The sequence below is a fragment of the Esox lucius genome, chromosome 25 (assembly GCF_011004845.1).
Source record: "Esox lucius isolate fEsoLuc1 chromosome 25, fEsoLuc1.pri, whole genome shotgun sequence".
NCBI classification, from domain to species: Eukaryota; Metazoa; Chordata; class Actinopteri; order Esociformes; family Esocidae; genus Esox; species Esox lucius.
In genome coordinates this window covers 22,293,767-22,309,919 of record NC_047593.1, presented here as the reverse complement: position 1 = coordinate 22,309,919, position 16,153 = coordinate 22,293,767, and the positions used below count along the sequence as shown (strand labels likewise).

Below are 16,153 nucleotides of genomic sequence, written 5' to 3'. Positions count from 1 at the left end.
CACACACATAGACCTGAATCACACACACACACACAGACATGAATCTCACACACACACACACACACACACACACATAGACATGAATCTCACACACACACACACACACACACACATAGACCTGAATCACACACACAGACCTGAATCACACACACACACACACACACCTGAATCACATGCACACACACACACATAGACCTGAATCACACACACACATACACACATATATGTATACACACAGAGGCAACTGGTAGTGTGAGACTTAGACCTTCTAAAACATTTACATCCCAGACATAATTAATGAAGTGAAGGGTGAAGGGGGAGACACAAAGATAGAGAGATTGAGAGATGGAGAGACAAAGAGACAGAGAGAGAAGGAGAAAAGAGAGAGAAAGAGAGAGGAGAGACTGAGAGACAGAGAGAGAAGGAGAGAGAGAAGGAGAGAGGACAGGGATGGAGGAGAGAGAGAAGGAGAGAGGAGAAAGAAGGAGAGAGGAGAGAGGTTTTATATAGGGCTAAATGAAATATACCAATACAATGTTAATTACCATCAAAAGAAATGTCCATAATAATGTATCCAATAAACGTTTGTATATTTATTGTCTCTATAAATGGACTGTCTCTATCTATCCAGAATTAAACAAACACACAGACATATTCATATTACACAGCTGATATCTGAAGCTGGTCCAGTTAATCTCTGCAAGGACAGATGTGACATCTGGTGAGTAAAACACACACATGTTACATAACATCCCATTTATGATGTTTCACATCTAGTACTTTTCAACCCAGACTAAACCAAACTAACCTAGACCACAGACAACAACCCAGACTAAACCAGCCCAAACTAGACCACAGACCACAACCCAGACCAACCCAATCCACAACCCAGACTAAACCAGATCAACCTAGACCACAGACCACAACCCAAACCAACCCAATCCACAAACCAGACTAAATCAGATCAACCTAGACCACAGACCACAACCCTGACCAACCCAGACAACAACCCAGACCACAGATCACAACCCAGACCAAACCAGACCAACATAGACCACAACCCAGACCACAGATCACAACCCAGACCAACCCAGACCACAACCCAGACCAAACCAGATCAGAACCCAGACCAAATGTATTTCCCCTTTGATATTTAGCAGATTCCAGGGAGGTTTACAGCTAATGCATTCATATTAGGATAGCTTGCAATAGTACCAGTTAGTATTATTAATATTAAACCAGTAATAGTAAGTAAATGTTACACAATAAAGTAGCTATCAGAAAAGGATACAATAAAGAAGAAATAATCCAGCATCAGTTCACTAAAAGCAAAGCATTAGATCACAAAGGCACATTTTGGGAAAATGGGCAAGAATTCTGCTGTCTTAGCTTCAAGAGAAAGCTGGTTGCACCATTGGGGTTAATGGACAGAGAACAGATCTGACCGAGCTGAATGGAAGCTGCTCTCCTGTGTGAGTGGGACTGCCAAGGGAACAGAGGAGATCTGACTGGGCTGAATGGAAGCTGCTCTCCTGTGTGAGTGGGACTGCCAAGGGAACAGAGGAGATCTGACTGGGCTGAATGGAAGCTGCTCACCTGTGTGAGTGGGACTGCCAAGGGAACAGAGGAGATCTGACTGGGCTGAATGGAAGCTGCTCACCTGTGTGGGTGGGACTGCCAAGGGAACAGAGGAGATCTGACTGGGCTGAATGGAAGCTGCTCTCCTGTGTGAGTGGGACTGCCAAGGGAACAGAGGAGATCTGACTGGGCTGAATGGAAGCTGCTCTCCTGTGTGAGTGGGACTGCCAAGGGAACAGAGGAGATCTGACTGGGCTGAATGGAAGCTGCTCTCCTGTGTGAGTGGGACTGCCAAGGGAACAGAGGAGATCTGACTGGGCTGAATGGAAGCTTCTCTCCTGTGTGAGTGGGACTGCCAAGGGAACAGAGGAGATCTGACTGGGCTGAATGGAAGCTGCTCTCCTGTGTGAGTGGGACTGCCAAGGGAACAGAGGAGATCTGACTGGGCTGAATGGAAGCTGCTCTCCTGTGTGAGTGGGACTGCCAAGGGAACAGAGGAGATCTGACTGGGCTGAATGGAAGCTGCTCTCCTGTGTGAGTGGGACTGCCAAGGGAACAGAGGAGATCTGACTGGGCTGAATGGAAGCTGCTCTCCTGTGTGAGTGGGACTGCCAAGGGAACAGAGGAGATCTGACTGGGCTGAATGGAAGCTGCTCTCCTGTGTGAGTGGGACTGCCAAGGGAACAGAGGAGATCTGACTGGGCTGAATGGAAGCTGCTCTCCTGTGTGAGTGGGACTGCCAAGGGAACAGAGGAGATCTGACTGGGCTGAATGGAAGCTGCTCTCCTGTGTGAGTGGGACTGCCAAGGGAACAGAGGAGATCTGACTGGGCTGAATGGAAGCTTCTCTCCTGTGTGAGTGGGACTGCCAAGGGAACAGAGGAGATCTGACTGGGCTGAATGGAAGCTGCTCCCCTGTGTGAGTGGGACTGCCAAGGGAACAGATGTGACAGAATGAAGAGCTTGGGTAGGGATTAAAGGTTTGCCTGGTTGATGTACATCCACCAAGTACCATGGTCTTGTAGTGGATGTACACGCCAACTTTGAGTCAATGGACTGAGAGGAGGAGCAGGTGACATTCTCAACTTGTGAAGGTTGAAGACCAGGTGGCTGCAGCATTGTAGATACATTGCAGGTGTTTGATGGCAGAAGCAGGAAGTCCAACCAGCAAGTAATTACAGTGACCCAGAGTGAGATGACAAGTCCCTGGATTAGTATCTGCACCACGTCCTGTGAGGTGAGGTCGTTGTTTAGGAATGGTATAGAGCATGAAGCTGCCAGACTGCTTTAATTACTCAGGGATCTTTGGTCTACAATTCTGTTCCACTTCAATATTTTATTTTATGTCTCTTGCTTTGGAAATGTATATTTTCCCATGCCAATAAAAACATTAAATTCCACTGAAAAAAGTTAGGGTTAGGGTTAGGGTTAGGGTTAGGGTGATTCAACCACAGTCATCATCACTAATCAACCAGCCAATCAATGACCAGCAAGTAATGGTACAATATAGGTTATCCAGTAGAGACCCGGACAACCACAGACGCTCAACACACTCATCACTCGATCGGTGACTGATTGTAAACAGTCATCAAAAGAGATGCTCGCGCGTGAATACTATGGCAACCATCCGGAATCCCTGCAAATGCATAAGGGTTTGTTTCTTAACCGTGCACCCAGGGTAACGGGATTTGTCCGGTGCCTTCAGAGAAAACAAATAATCCGCGACCAGCGAGAGGAAACCGAGAGACTATTCTAGTACATCTCCATCTAACATAGATTAACACACGCGCGCACACATGCACACAGCCTACATTCCACAACGCAGCGAAACTATCCCACATTGTGCGGTTTAGTACAGCCATGTAACCGGATCCCAAGCGAGACAACAGCTGACAGGTCGGGTAATAGAACATGTAGGCTATAACCCTATTCAATTAGTATAACGTCAAACCCATTTCCCGGTTCCGGTAGGCTGTAGTATTATATTATAACATAACCTATTTAACGATGGTTCTATTCTATACCAAGAAACAGTGCTAAAACACACAAAAAAGTCACCTCTATCCACTTCTGCGCCTCTCTGAAAGCAGGCTCAGAATGACTCGGTTCGTCTGGGGGACGAAGAGGTTCCTCTTGCTCGGCTGCGGCACTGGCCATCACTAATAACTGCTTCAGTTAAGGCGTGCTTTTCAGGGTTTTTTAAATGTCCTGTTTGACAAGGTCGGTTAATGTTTCCTTCGGCGGATAAAGACTTCAAAATTTGACTGGGCTAACGTCTACTCGGCTAACTTCTACTGGGCTAACTTCTACTGGGTTAGTTATTTATCACGCAGGTAGAGCTTCACCGGAGGGCCTGTACCGGTATCCGTTATTTTACAAGCTTTCTTTAACTCGGCGCGACATCTCCCGATTGGATTTAAGATGAGAGAGCAAGATATTCTTACTCCCATACTGCAACACGAACCATTCGGCCACTAAAAATAACCTCCGACCCGCCTGACACAAGACAGAAACCAGCAGCCGCTCCTGCTGCCTGCAGGACGGGGAGTTGAGAAGAATGTTGGAGGGGGTAGGAGCGGTGTATGTGTGTTACAAAAGGTGGCGCTATAATTCCGGTCTGCTGGCAACGTGACGCTGCGGGCATCGTTTGGCAGAGACGCAGAAAGGTCACTGATTCACCGCGTCTGTAACCTGGGAGACGCGCTGCCGAATTCTAGCCTCTGACAGCGGGAGATTTTTCTCTGCCTCTCTCATGGTCCTTAATCCCCAACTATATGTCTTTCACTCTGAATGTCAAATCTCTCACTTTCTTTTTCTCTACGTTTTTTAATGATATTGTGGGACTACAGTTCAGGAGTGCTAAACACACAAAATCACATCAATACACGTTACGTCCTACTTGTTGTCATGATGAAACATTTATGACGTCACTGAGGACGTAACATGTTTTGAAGAGATGCTTGTTCAAAGTCAGATATTCCCCGTCGTCTTCGGTTGTATCACCAATAATAATAGGCCTTATAATAACTTTATTTGTATAGCACATTTCAGTTACAAGTCCTTTACACACAATACAAATAGAAATACATTAAAATAAAAATGTATATAATAAAAAAAAGAATAAACAAAATGTTTAATTTAATGTGAGTATCCCCTACTTTTAATGTGAGTATCCCCTACTTTTAATGTGAGTATCCCTTCTGTTTGGGGACCACTACTCTACCTACATTGCCTGTAGAAAGTCTATACCCTCTTGAACATTTTTACATTTTCCTTCAATAGGTCCTGGGATCCAGGTTTGATGGCAATCACGGACTGTGTTGAGTCCCAGGAGAGTTTAGTCGGCTCGTGTCTAAGATAACATTTAGTAGATGTTGGATCTTCCAGCAAGACAATGATCTAATGCATTCATCCAGATTCACACAGAAATGTCAAACCTTTGTAATGCCCATCCCTGTCCCTATTGACCTGTGAGGTGAGCCAAAGAACAGAGTCCACAAGCAAGGACCAATTCGTTCCTCTGAAGGAACTGGGGAGATTCTGCATGGATGATTAATCTCATGTCCCTGTGTATTCTATCAAACAAAAAGTACAACATGAATGCACAGCCATGTCTATGAGCAGTTTTGTTAGCTATGGTGTGCTTGGTTACAGGACATGTCCATAGTGTGCTTGGTTTTAGGACATGTCCATAGTGTGCTTGGTTACAGGACATGTCCATGGTGTGCTTGGTTACAGGACATGTCCATAGTGTGCTTGGTTATAGGACATGTCCATAATGTGCTTGGTTACAGGACTTGTCCATGGTATGCTTGGTTACAGGACATGTCCATGGTGTGCTTGGTTACAGGACATTTCTTTGGTGTGCTTGGTTACAGGACATGTCCATAGTGTGCTTGGTTAAAGGACATGTCCATGGTGTGCTTGGTTACAGGACATGTCCTTGGTATGCTTGGTTACAGGACATGTCCATGGTGTGCTTGGTTACAGGACATGTCCATGGTGTGCTTGGTTACAGGACATGTCCATAGTGTGCTTGGTTACAGGACATGTCCATAGTGTGCTTGGTTACAGGACATGTCCATGGTGTGCTTGGTTACAGGACATGTCCATAGTGTGCTTGGTTACAGGACATGTCCATGGTGTGCTTGGTTACAGGACATGTCCATGGTGTGCTTGGTTACAGGACATGTCCTTGGTATGCTTGGTTTTGGTGTTTTGAGCAATATCCCACAAACCCCTGAAATGTCTTACTAATATTACAAACTGGTTACAAATGCAAACAACACAGTAAGAAATATTAATATTAAATATATTATTAATATATAAATATTATTAGTATTGGATTTTGGTACTAAATACTACTTTGCTCTTCTCACTAGTCAGCAGCACTTTTTACAAGGGATAGTAGAGAGTGCAGTAAAGTCAAACTCCTTAATTAACATTTCCATCTTAAACAAAACTACACAATTAAATCACACAATTAAATCACACAATCGGGTCTTGATGAACAAAATATATTTAAGAACAAAATCTTTACATTACATTGTGTAATTCGTTGAGAACAAAATGACGCAACGGTCAATGGAAACTAAAATCACTATCCGATTGATAATCACAGTGTTCCAACTTGTGTGAATTTCATCACGGCAGCTCATAATGTGACTCAGTAGTGTGTATGGGCCACGTGTCACGGCAGCTCATAATGTGACTCAGTAGTGTGTATGGCCCCACGTGTCACGGCAGCTCATAATGTGACTCAGTAGTGTGTATGGCCCCACGTGTCACGGCAGCTCATAATGTGACTCAGTAGTGTGTATGGCCCCACGTGTCACGGCAGCTCATAATGTGACTCAGTAGTGTGTATAGCCCACGTGTCACGGCAGCTCATAGTGTGACTCAGTAGTGTGTATGGCCCACGTGTCACGGCAGCTCATAATGTGACTCAGTAGTGTGTATGGCCCACGTGTCACGGCAGCTCATAGTGTGACTCAGTAGTGTGTATGGCCCACGTGTCACGGCAGCTCATAATGTGACTCAGTAGTGTGTATGGCCCCACGTGTCACGGCAGCTCATAATGTGACTCAGTAGTGTGTATGGCCCCACGTGTCACGGCAGCTCATAATGTGACTCAGTAGTGTGTATGGCCCCACGTGTCACGGCAGCTCATAATGTGACTCAGTAGTGTGTATGGCCCCACGTGTCACGGCAGCTCATAATGTGACTCAGTAGTGTGTATGGCCCACGTGTCACGGCAGCTCATAGTGTGACTCAGTAGTGTGTATGGCCCACGTGTCACGGCAGCTCATAGTGTGACTCAGTAGTGTGTATGGCCCACGTGTCACGGCAGCTCATAGTGTGACTCAGTAGTGTGTATGGCCCACGTGACACGGCAGCTCATAGTGTGACTCAGTAGTTTGTATGGCCCACGTGTCACGGCAGCTCATAGTGTGACTCAGTAGTGTGTATGGCCCACGTGTCACGGCAGCTCATAATGTGACTCAGTAGTGTGTACGGGCCACGTGTCACGGCAGCTCATAGTGTGACTCAGTAGTGTGTATGGCCCACGTGCCTGTATGCACTCCCGACTCGCTGGACATTGTCCCACGATGGGTCTGAAGATTTCATCCTGGTACCTAACAGCAGTCAGGGTACTGTTGGCTAGCACGGGGAGGTCTGTGTGACCCTCCAGTGGCAGACCTGCCAATTCTGGTGTTCTCTGGCAAATGCCAATGGAGCTGCACAGTGACGGCTGTGAGCACAGGACCCACTAATCTAACCCCTAACCCTCATGGAGTCTGGTTCTGACAGTTTGGTCAGAAACATGCACAGCAGTAGCCCGCTGGAGGTCATGTTGTTGGGCTTGGACAGTGCTCCTCCTGTTCCTCGTTGCACAAAGGAGCAGATACCGGTCATGCTGCTGGGTTGATGCCCTTCTATGACCCTGTCCAGCTCTCCTTGTGTAACAGCCCATCTCCTGGTATCTCCTCCATGCTCTTGAGATTGTACTGGGAAACACAGCAAACCTTCTTTTGACAGCTTGTATGGATGTGCCATCCTGGAGGAGCTGGACAACCTGTGCAACCTGAATGGGCTGCAAGTACCGCCATCATGCTATCAGTAGCGACAAAGACACTAGCAAAATGCAAAACTAGAAGAATCAGTCAGGAACGATGAGAGAGTAATTGTCTGTGGCCACCACCTGCAAAACCATTCCCTTTTTGGGGGTTGTCTTGCTGTTGCTTCTCCAGTGCACCTGTTGCATCAATACAGGTGATATTGAGTTACAATCGCTTATGCTAAATGGACAGATTGATATCCCTGTAGATTAACTGACTTGGTGTTATACTGTGATGATTACGTGTTCCCTTATTGGAGTGTATTACCATAATTATATCATAAATCACTGGTCTCACTAGGCATACTTTCCCCCTTTACTGATGGGTTCCTAGTTCAGGCTTTTCATCAAGTAAATACATTTTACCATAATTCACCTGGAAGTACAAATGAATTATCTAGGCTCCTAGGTTCTACTGACCAGTGAACCTTTTTTGGTTGACGAGTCACTGTCAACCAAACACTACAGGAAGGGACATTGGACAGCTAACAGAGGACACACTTTCTCTGGTGTAAATATCAGAGCTTAATGGCCCAGGGCTGAGAAGGGGATATTGCCCAGATATGAGTTTAGATTATCTTTTTGATGGAAGAGTAATTTCACACATTGTAGTAGTAGGGAGTTGTCCTCAATAGAGTTCATAGCCTGAAAGTAAACAAGCTTCAGTTATATGAATGAAAGACAACTGCATCCAGACTCAGTGTGGTTTGGTTGTTTATTGGCAGACAGCAGAGTCACTAGGACAGGAGGAGGCAGAAAGGCACACCCAACATTACTACAACACTGTTAGTGTCTTCCAGACATCCTAACAGCCATGTCAGAGTCAAAGCTGAAGAACAGGAATCCCTAAACAGCCCGATCTTTGACCCCTAACGGTCCCATGTTGAGCCCTGACCAGCAGCAGTTTGACAATTTAAACTGTTCCAATAAACCCTGGCCCTCATCCCCTCCTGCTTCATTAAGACAGTGTAGCGCAGAGGCAGTAAACAGTATACAGGAAACAGCAGTAGTGAGACCACAAAACACCAGACTTGTGCAAGCTTGTATCTACATGTGTTGTGGGTAAAGTATGTGTGCGTCAGTGTGTCCGTCCACCCGTCCAGGGTCTAGGTGTGACAGAGGGCAACGGCGGAGAAGCGGACTTCCCCCTCCTCCCTCTCCACGAAGCCTCGGCACACCTTGGCTGCATCCTGGAGACAGAGCTGTATTACTACCACACTTTCAACCTCTCCTGCAGGTAGTGATGGATGTTCGAGGCTTATCGGTCTTATAGCAGCAGGATATTATGCTAGCAAAAACTCATTTAAATATATAAGGTAATATAAATAACAATCTGGTCTGTACATTTAGTTTTTTGGCTGTTCCAATGTTATCCTTGTCTGTTCTTTTTCACAGACTAGATTGTTACTTATATTACCTTATACATTTCAATGATGGCTTTTGTGATAAAGAAAATCTGAGTGCTGCCAGCATAATATCCTGCTGCTAAAATAACGCTAATTAAGCCTCGAATGGCCACCACTACCTGCAGGTCAACAGAATCAGAACCACTACCATTATAAAGCCAATGCAGCTCACAGGCACAGCTATACACCAACATTGTACCCTGGTCTCAGGAGCAACAGGAGACAAAACATACCTGTGTGAAGGAGCCGTCTGTGGTAGTTCCATGATTCACAGCACCATCCAGCCGGCCATCTAAACAGTAACATGAAAGGACATTATGAGAAGCCTGGGCCATACAGGAACCAGTCACCAGGCAAGACATTTCCCAGCCTCCCCCAACATCCGGCTTTTTCAGCCCAACAGCATTCAACACTAAACCAACAGCATATTGTTTGTAGATTGTTGCTGTACAGACTCACTCCGATCCCATCTGACTAACATGGAGAGCTTCAGGTGCCGCAGAAATTTCCATTAAAATGCATAATTCACTAAGTCTAACTGATGGGCCAGGCATAATCTAATGAACTGAATCACCAAACAAAAATGCAAGATTTAACAGTCAGTATCAGCCCCCAGTATCAGCTATTCTTAAACCTACACACAAAAGGTGATGCCGGTTCCTGAACAGAGGGTGGTTTGTCTGGAACGTGGAATGGGTTTCCACAGCTACCAGATTGACCCATCTTCTAAACATGAAGTGACAAAGCAAACTTTAGGGAGTTAGTGCCAGGTCCCACTGACAGGTCTCTCCTCAACCACCAGATAACAGACGGAGCCGGCGACTGCCTCTGATGAGATGGAGGCTTTGGACACCCACCATCTCAGCCTACGTCAAGGACCAAAACAGAGAGACACTCACCCAGCTCATAAAGCTGTCCCTTCACATTGACAAAGGTGATGAAATGAAAGTTCACTTTATCTGCCTCCACCTGAGAGAGCGAGAGAGAGAGCGAGAGAGAGATTACTTTTGACATTAAGTGACAGGTAGACGTGTTGTCTGCCATTAAATGACAGGTAGACATGGTGTCTGTGGGTATCTCACCCTGCACTGGCCCTGTGACGCCACCTCATCATGGGCCTCCCTGATGGCCTGCAGATTAGACAAAGATATTAACAATGTAAATTTAATCTACAACCCCCTTCCCAAAAAGTCAGGAGGGTGCATAAAATGTAAACTAACAATATATGCCAAATTTTATGCCAGCAACACGTTTCGATGTTGGGAAAGAGGCAAGAGTCCAGAATGACTAGAAAAGTTGTGTAATGCTTAAAAACTAAACCTGGTGGAACATCAACTAATTAGTAACATGATGATACAAACAATCATTCCAGAGAGGATGGGCCTATCAGAAGTAAAGATGGGGACGGTTCACCACTGACTACCCAGGCAAATGGTACAATAAGAAAATTTCTCAACATAAAACTGCAAAGTGTTTGAGGATCTCATCTACGGCATATTAAAAGTTACAGAGAACCCAAAGAAATCTCTGGATTTCTTTGGGTGAAGTGAATGAGTGCAGATGGCTTGGGTAATTTGCCAATCTGTGAAGGCCCCATTAATGCTGAATAAAATGTTTTTGAGCAACATATGCCACCATCCAGACGACATCTTTTTCAGGGAAGGCTTTGCTTATTTTAGCAAGACAATGCCAAACCACATTCTGTACGTGAGCGTCTGGGCGCTAAACGGGCCTGCCTGCAGTCCAGACCTGTCACCCATTAAAAACATTTGGTGCATTAGGAAACTAAAAATAAGACAAAGAAGACCTCGAACAGTTGAGCAGCTGAAATCCTCTATCAAGAAAGAATGGGAAAACATTTCAATTACAAAACTACAGCAGTTGGTCTCAGTTCACAAACGCTTAGAGAATTGTTAAGAGAGGTGATCCAACAGTGGTAAACAGGCCCTGTACCTACTTCTGAAATGTTGCTGGCATCAAATTCAAAATGGGCATGCATTTCCCCCCAAAACAATAAAACTTCTGTTTCAACATTTGATGTGTTCTTTGTACTATTTTCAATTAAATATAGGGATAAGGGATTTGTGTATCATTGCGTTCTGTTTTTATTTGCATTTTACACAACGTCCCAACTTTTCTGGAAGCAATCTACCAAAACCAAATGTTGAAACTGAGAAATGTTGTTTTTGGAAAAACCCATGCACATTTGAATTTTACAGATTCATAATATTACATAAATGCATTTATCTACAGAAAACTAAGCATTGAGATAAATGCGACCAATAGTTTAATTTGACCCAAAATTCTAGTTTGCATCCATTATTGTCATAGACCAGTTAGAAAGTGTCAATGCTAGCTCCATTGTTGGAGGCAGTGGATCTCAAATACAGACACCACTGGAAATAAACAATCCCACTTTACACACAGTATTTAGTGCAGTACTTTTCAGAGGGTTTTCCCTTACCAGTTGCTAGGACCATTTGGTTTTATAAAAGACATTTAGATTGGGATTGTAACCAGTGTATTTGTGGGGCGCTCTTCAAGAACTTTAAATGTAATACATATTTCCAAACATAACATTTGACACATGCATAAATGCAGAAACACATTGTTGATGAGAACAGCACTGCTGCCCTCTACTGGCAAACATGGAAACTGCAGAGTCTAACCACACATCAAGGAGAGATGAAACTGGTTTAACATGTTTCTTAAAATATTTTATGCTTTATTGAAAGCACCTAAGAGTCCAGTCAAAATATTAAAAGGTGCTACATGTAGGATTTTGCTACATGTAAGATTTAACTGTGTTCACCATTTTTATCTGTATGGTGAACACAGTTAAGCAGGCATGTGCACTCAATGCCTGTGGGGTATTTATTCTGCCAAACAACGTTTAGGTGGAAACCCATTGTCAAATAGAAGAAACCAGAAGATGAAAGGAAGGACTTGATGACATGTCCGTCCCCACCTTGATCTGTTTGCCAAAATGTTGAGCTGCACCCCAGGTAGAGGTTGACATTACCTGGTTGTTCTCCAGGTGGGTGGCCCGCTGGGCGGGGGTCATTTTGGCCGTCTCATCTAGAAACTTCTTCAAGGCGGAGTCGCCATCTGGCACAGAGACAGCCCGGATACACACACTACAATCAATATTTGGATTCCACTAAATCTCTATTCACCACCCCACCATTTTGGGTCATACAAGACCAGTTTTTAACTCACCATACTCTATGCGGGTGGGGTTGTTCGCGACTGCATGAAGCAGAGCCACTGTGCCACAGGAGTTGACCACAGTCTGCTTCAGGAAGTAGACGTCCTGATCATCTGACACCTTCCCGGTCTGCTGTTTCCGGAACGACTCATGCTGCCAGAGATAGAGTATCAATCTGCAGTATCACAGCTACAGCACGGGCCGAGCCACAGCCACAGCACGGGCCGAGCCACAGCCACAGCACGGGCCGAGCCACAGCCACAGCACGGGCCGAGCCACAGCCACAGCACGGGCCGAGCCACAGCCACAGCACGGGCCGAGCCACAGCCACAGCACGGGCCGAGCCACAGCCACAGCACGGGCCGAGCCACAGCCACAGCACGGGCCGAGCCACAGCCACAGCACGGGCCGAGCCACAGCCACAGCACGGGCCGAGCCACAGCTACAGCACGGGCCGAGCCACACTGCAGTTACCTGAGGCGTCAGGGGGAACAACAGCAGGATGGAACAGCAGGGCGAAGGGACTGAGGACACGCCCTCCTCTTCCAACCCCAACACATCCACGAAGCGCCAGCTCGCACAGACACCCAGAGAACTGAGCACCTACAACACACAAACACAGAAGACATCGGCAGAACATCGTTTCCCATGAGTCCCTAGAGAACACCAGGAGAGCTCAACACTGACCAAACTATCGGTCCCAAAGATATGTATTTACAGTCACACCTAATATTGATAATGATTGAGGGGCTTAACATTCATAGTTATAAATGAACACCTCATCTAATTCCAATGCAAACGTTCTGATGTCAGTATCCTGAATGCCCACAGTCAATGACATCACCAATGTAAAACATGACTAGCTAAATGTCCTCAGAATCTGTGACGTCGTACAGAACATCTCCATAGTGAAGGAGACTGAGGAGTCAGCAGCACGGGCCTCACAAATACATCACTACCACGAAGATTTCTACAGCAGCAACACAACACATACCATTAACGCGTTACCGCCTGTCCTTCATGGACAGCAATTAAAAAATGCGTCGAGTGATAATGGATAATAGACTTTTGATTTCAATCCATCCATCCGCCAGACCACGCCCTGCATCCCAGACACCGGGAGGGGCGCATGGCGTTGCAGAGATGCTACCGGGAGACCGACCAACCAGTAGGTTTCCATGCTACAATCTGAAGACACCACGTTATCGTGTGTATATGTCGCGCACTGCTTTTGGGCGGATATTATAGGATGATCCGATCCTAACAAGTACGGTCAAGTAGAACTCCTAGCTGGACCGGGTCCAGAACGAACCTGTTGGTTAACATACTGTTGTCGGCTTATATCATACCCAACTGAACATCACGGTATGACTCAGCTATACAGACCAAGCAGTGTAGGCTACACACCTTATTCAGCATCTGAAAGACAGACAAACAGACAAGAAAAGGACGTTAAAACAGAGCATCAGCTGTTCTCATCAACACCGTTCAGTCCCACTGCTAAGTGCAAAATAACCACAAAAACGTGTACTATTCTGGGTTTCTACCTCCGGGTTGATTTCCATCGGTTGCCACTCCATCTTGCTTGGTTAGGTTCGGTCGCGTTGGTAAATGTGGTTAGTCTGTAGATATCCTATCCAGGTTTCTTACAGCCAGCGGTGAACTGGTGTGGGTATTACAAACTGCGAGCGCACAAGTCTCATATGCTGTGGGTCATATTCCATTGTGCGGATCTGGGGGGGGTGTGCGAGGAGGGGAGAAAATCCATTGCAAATTCCGTAGCCCACCAACATGCGTAAACAACACATCGTTGCAATGAATTATTGTGTGTGTATATATTTTTGTGTGTGCGTGAAATAAGAAAGGAGTGTAACCAATACAGTGTAATCAGTTACTTTTCAGGTGCAGTTTTGGAAGTGGACTGATCCAACACCGACACTCGAGCAGTGGAAGGTTCTAGTAGTCATGCGCGTCAGGCAACAAATTCCATGTCTTATGTTTTTGTTTGTGTATTGTTGCTGTTGTACGGCAATAAAGGGTCCATTGTTGGTAGTTATCGAATAGGGGCATGTAAAGACTACCGATCGCATATACTTCGGATATTTGATGTAAATATTCATCGTGTGCAAAACCGCGCTCGATTCACATGTGGTTCTTCGTTATTTCGTTCGATCTGTATTATTTATCAAAGATAAAAACATAACTTAGCACTATAGACACTAAACACTTCATAACTGAATAAATCACTTTCTGGTCACCTGTTTACCCTGGAAGCTTCTGAATATAAAACCAACTTTACCTCCGTCTGTTTACCCTAGAAGCATAGATCACTGAACAAGGGTTACCAACCTATAGGTCACGCCCTCAAGTTGGGGCACAAACATTGTGGGGATTATTGAATGTTGTGTCATGGGTAAATGGTGACTGTCTGATCAACAAATAATAATGAACAGTTGTTTATGCATGCTGTCTGTTTGATCCTCTCAAACTGATGTCTCAAACTGACTGATGGTTCACTAGGTTGATTTTGCACGAGGTCACCCAAACTTGTATTTTGTTGGGAGAGTTGTTTGAAGAGAACAACTCTCCTCTGTTTCTGAACGTGCAAGAAAAGCTAGCATTGTTCAAATTATGATCAAATTCATTTTATGAATACATTTTCATTAGCAGTTGTTACAAAGTGCTTTTACAGATACGCAGCTTGATCCCCCAAATAGCAAGCATCAACCTGCAACTCCCTAGTAGGGTAGAAACTAAGCCTAAAGAGGAACAAGACTCTGAGGGGAGGGGAGGCCAGTCCTCGTCTGGCTGAGCCGGGTAAAGATTGTAATAGTATATTCCGTAAATGTTTTTGCATGTTTAGATAATGAGCAGTTCAATAAATGTATTTAAATACAATTAAAAAACAAGTCAGATGGTATTTCCGACTAATGCCTTTCATGCATAACCACAATTAAGAAGCAAACAGAAAGTGATTGTTCCTAGTGACCACAGGAACTGCTTCAGAGCTTAGTATCCTAATGCTGAGAGTTACTGATACTAGCAGTAGAGACTTACTGATTCAGATACTAGTAGTAGAGACTTACTGATTCAGATACTAGCAGTAGAGAGTTACTGATTCAGATACTAGCAGTAGAGACTTACTGATTCAGATACTATTAGTACTGCTGAGAGGCATTGATTCAGATAAGTAGAGAGTTACTGATTCAGATAGTAGCGGTAGAGACTTAGTGATTCATATACTAGCAGTAGAGACTTACTGATTCAGATACTATTAGTACTGCTGAGAGGCATTGATTCAGATAAGTAGAGAGGTACTGATTCAGATACTAGCGGTAGAGAGTTACTGATTCAGATACTAGCAGTAGAGACTTACTGATTCAGATACTATTAGTACTGCTGAGAGGCATTGATTCAGATAAGTAGAGAGTTACTGATTCAGATACTAGCAGTAAAGAGTTACTGATTCAGATACTATTAGTACTGCTGAGAGGCACTGATTAAGATACTAGCAGTAGAGTTACTGATTCAGATACTAGCAGTAAAGAGTTGCTGATCTAGATACTAGCAGTACTGCTGAGAGTTACTGATTCAGCAAGTCTCCTCAGGAACATGTTAGCTCAATGCTACCAAAACCACATTGCAGTGATTATTTTCCTCCCCAAACCAAGGGCATTTCCTAAAATACATCAAGTTGTCCAGTAGAGGGCTACACAAAAAACACACCACCGTCGTTGGCTGAGCTGAATTGAAGTAAAAAAAATAAAAATAAAATGGTTTGTGGAGAAAAATTTCTTCTTTTTGAAAGTTACATTTTTTTCCCTGATGGAACCAAGCCTGTTTC

At 44.8% G+C, this 16,153-nt stretch overlaps 1 protein-coding gene and 1 long non-coding RNA gene across 2 annotated transcripts in view; both read right to left on the bottom strand.

The window, feature by feature from the left end:
- LOC105010416 overlaps positions 1–4,109 on the bottom strand; it is a 38,675-nt gene extending 34,566 nt beyond the window's left edge. Inside the window, exon 1 of the long non-coding RNA XR_004575502.1 lies at positions 3,636–4,109. This is a non-coding gene — a long non-coding RNA (uncharacterized LOC105010416). The remainder of the gene's footprint in view (positions 1–3,635) is intronic.
- A 4,283-nt stretch (positions 4,110–8,392) lies between these two features.
- uchl1 (ubiquitin carboxyl-terminal esterase L1 (ubiquitin thiolesterase)) lies at positions 8,393–14,001 on the bottom strand. Its single transcript, XM_010866876.3, has 9 exons — positions 13,857–14,001; positions 13,717–13,728; positions 12,784–12,912; positions 12,321–12,462; positions 12,124–12,209; positions 10,184–10,231; positions 10,001–10,070; positions 9,335–9,393; positions 8,393–8,885 (listed from the first exon to the last, which is right to left on the bottom strand). The coding sequence occupies exons 1-9, from the start codon at positions 13,887–13,889 to the stop codon at positions 8,802–8,804; spliced, it is 663 nt and encodes a 220-aa protein (XP_010865178.1). The 5' UTR covers positions 13,890–14,001; the 3' UTR covers positions 8,393–8,801.
- Positions 14,002–16,153: the final 2,152 nt, after the last annotated feature.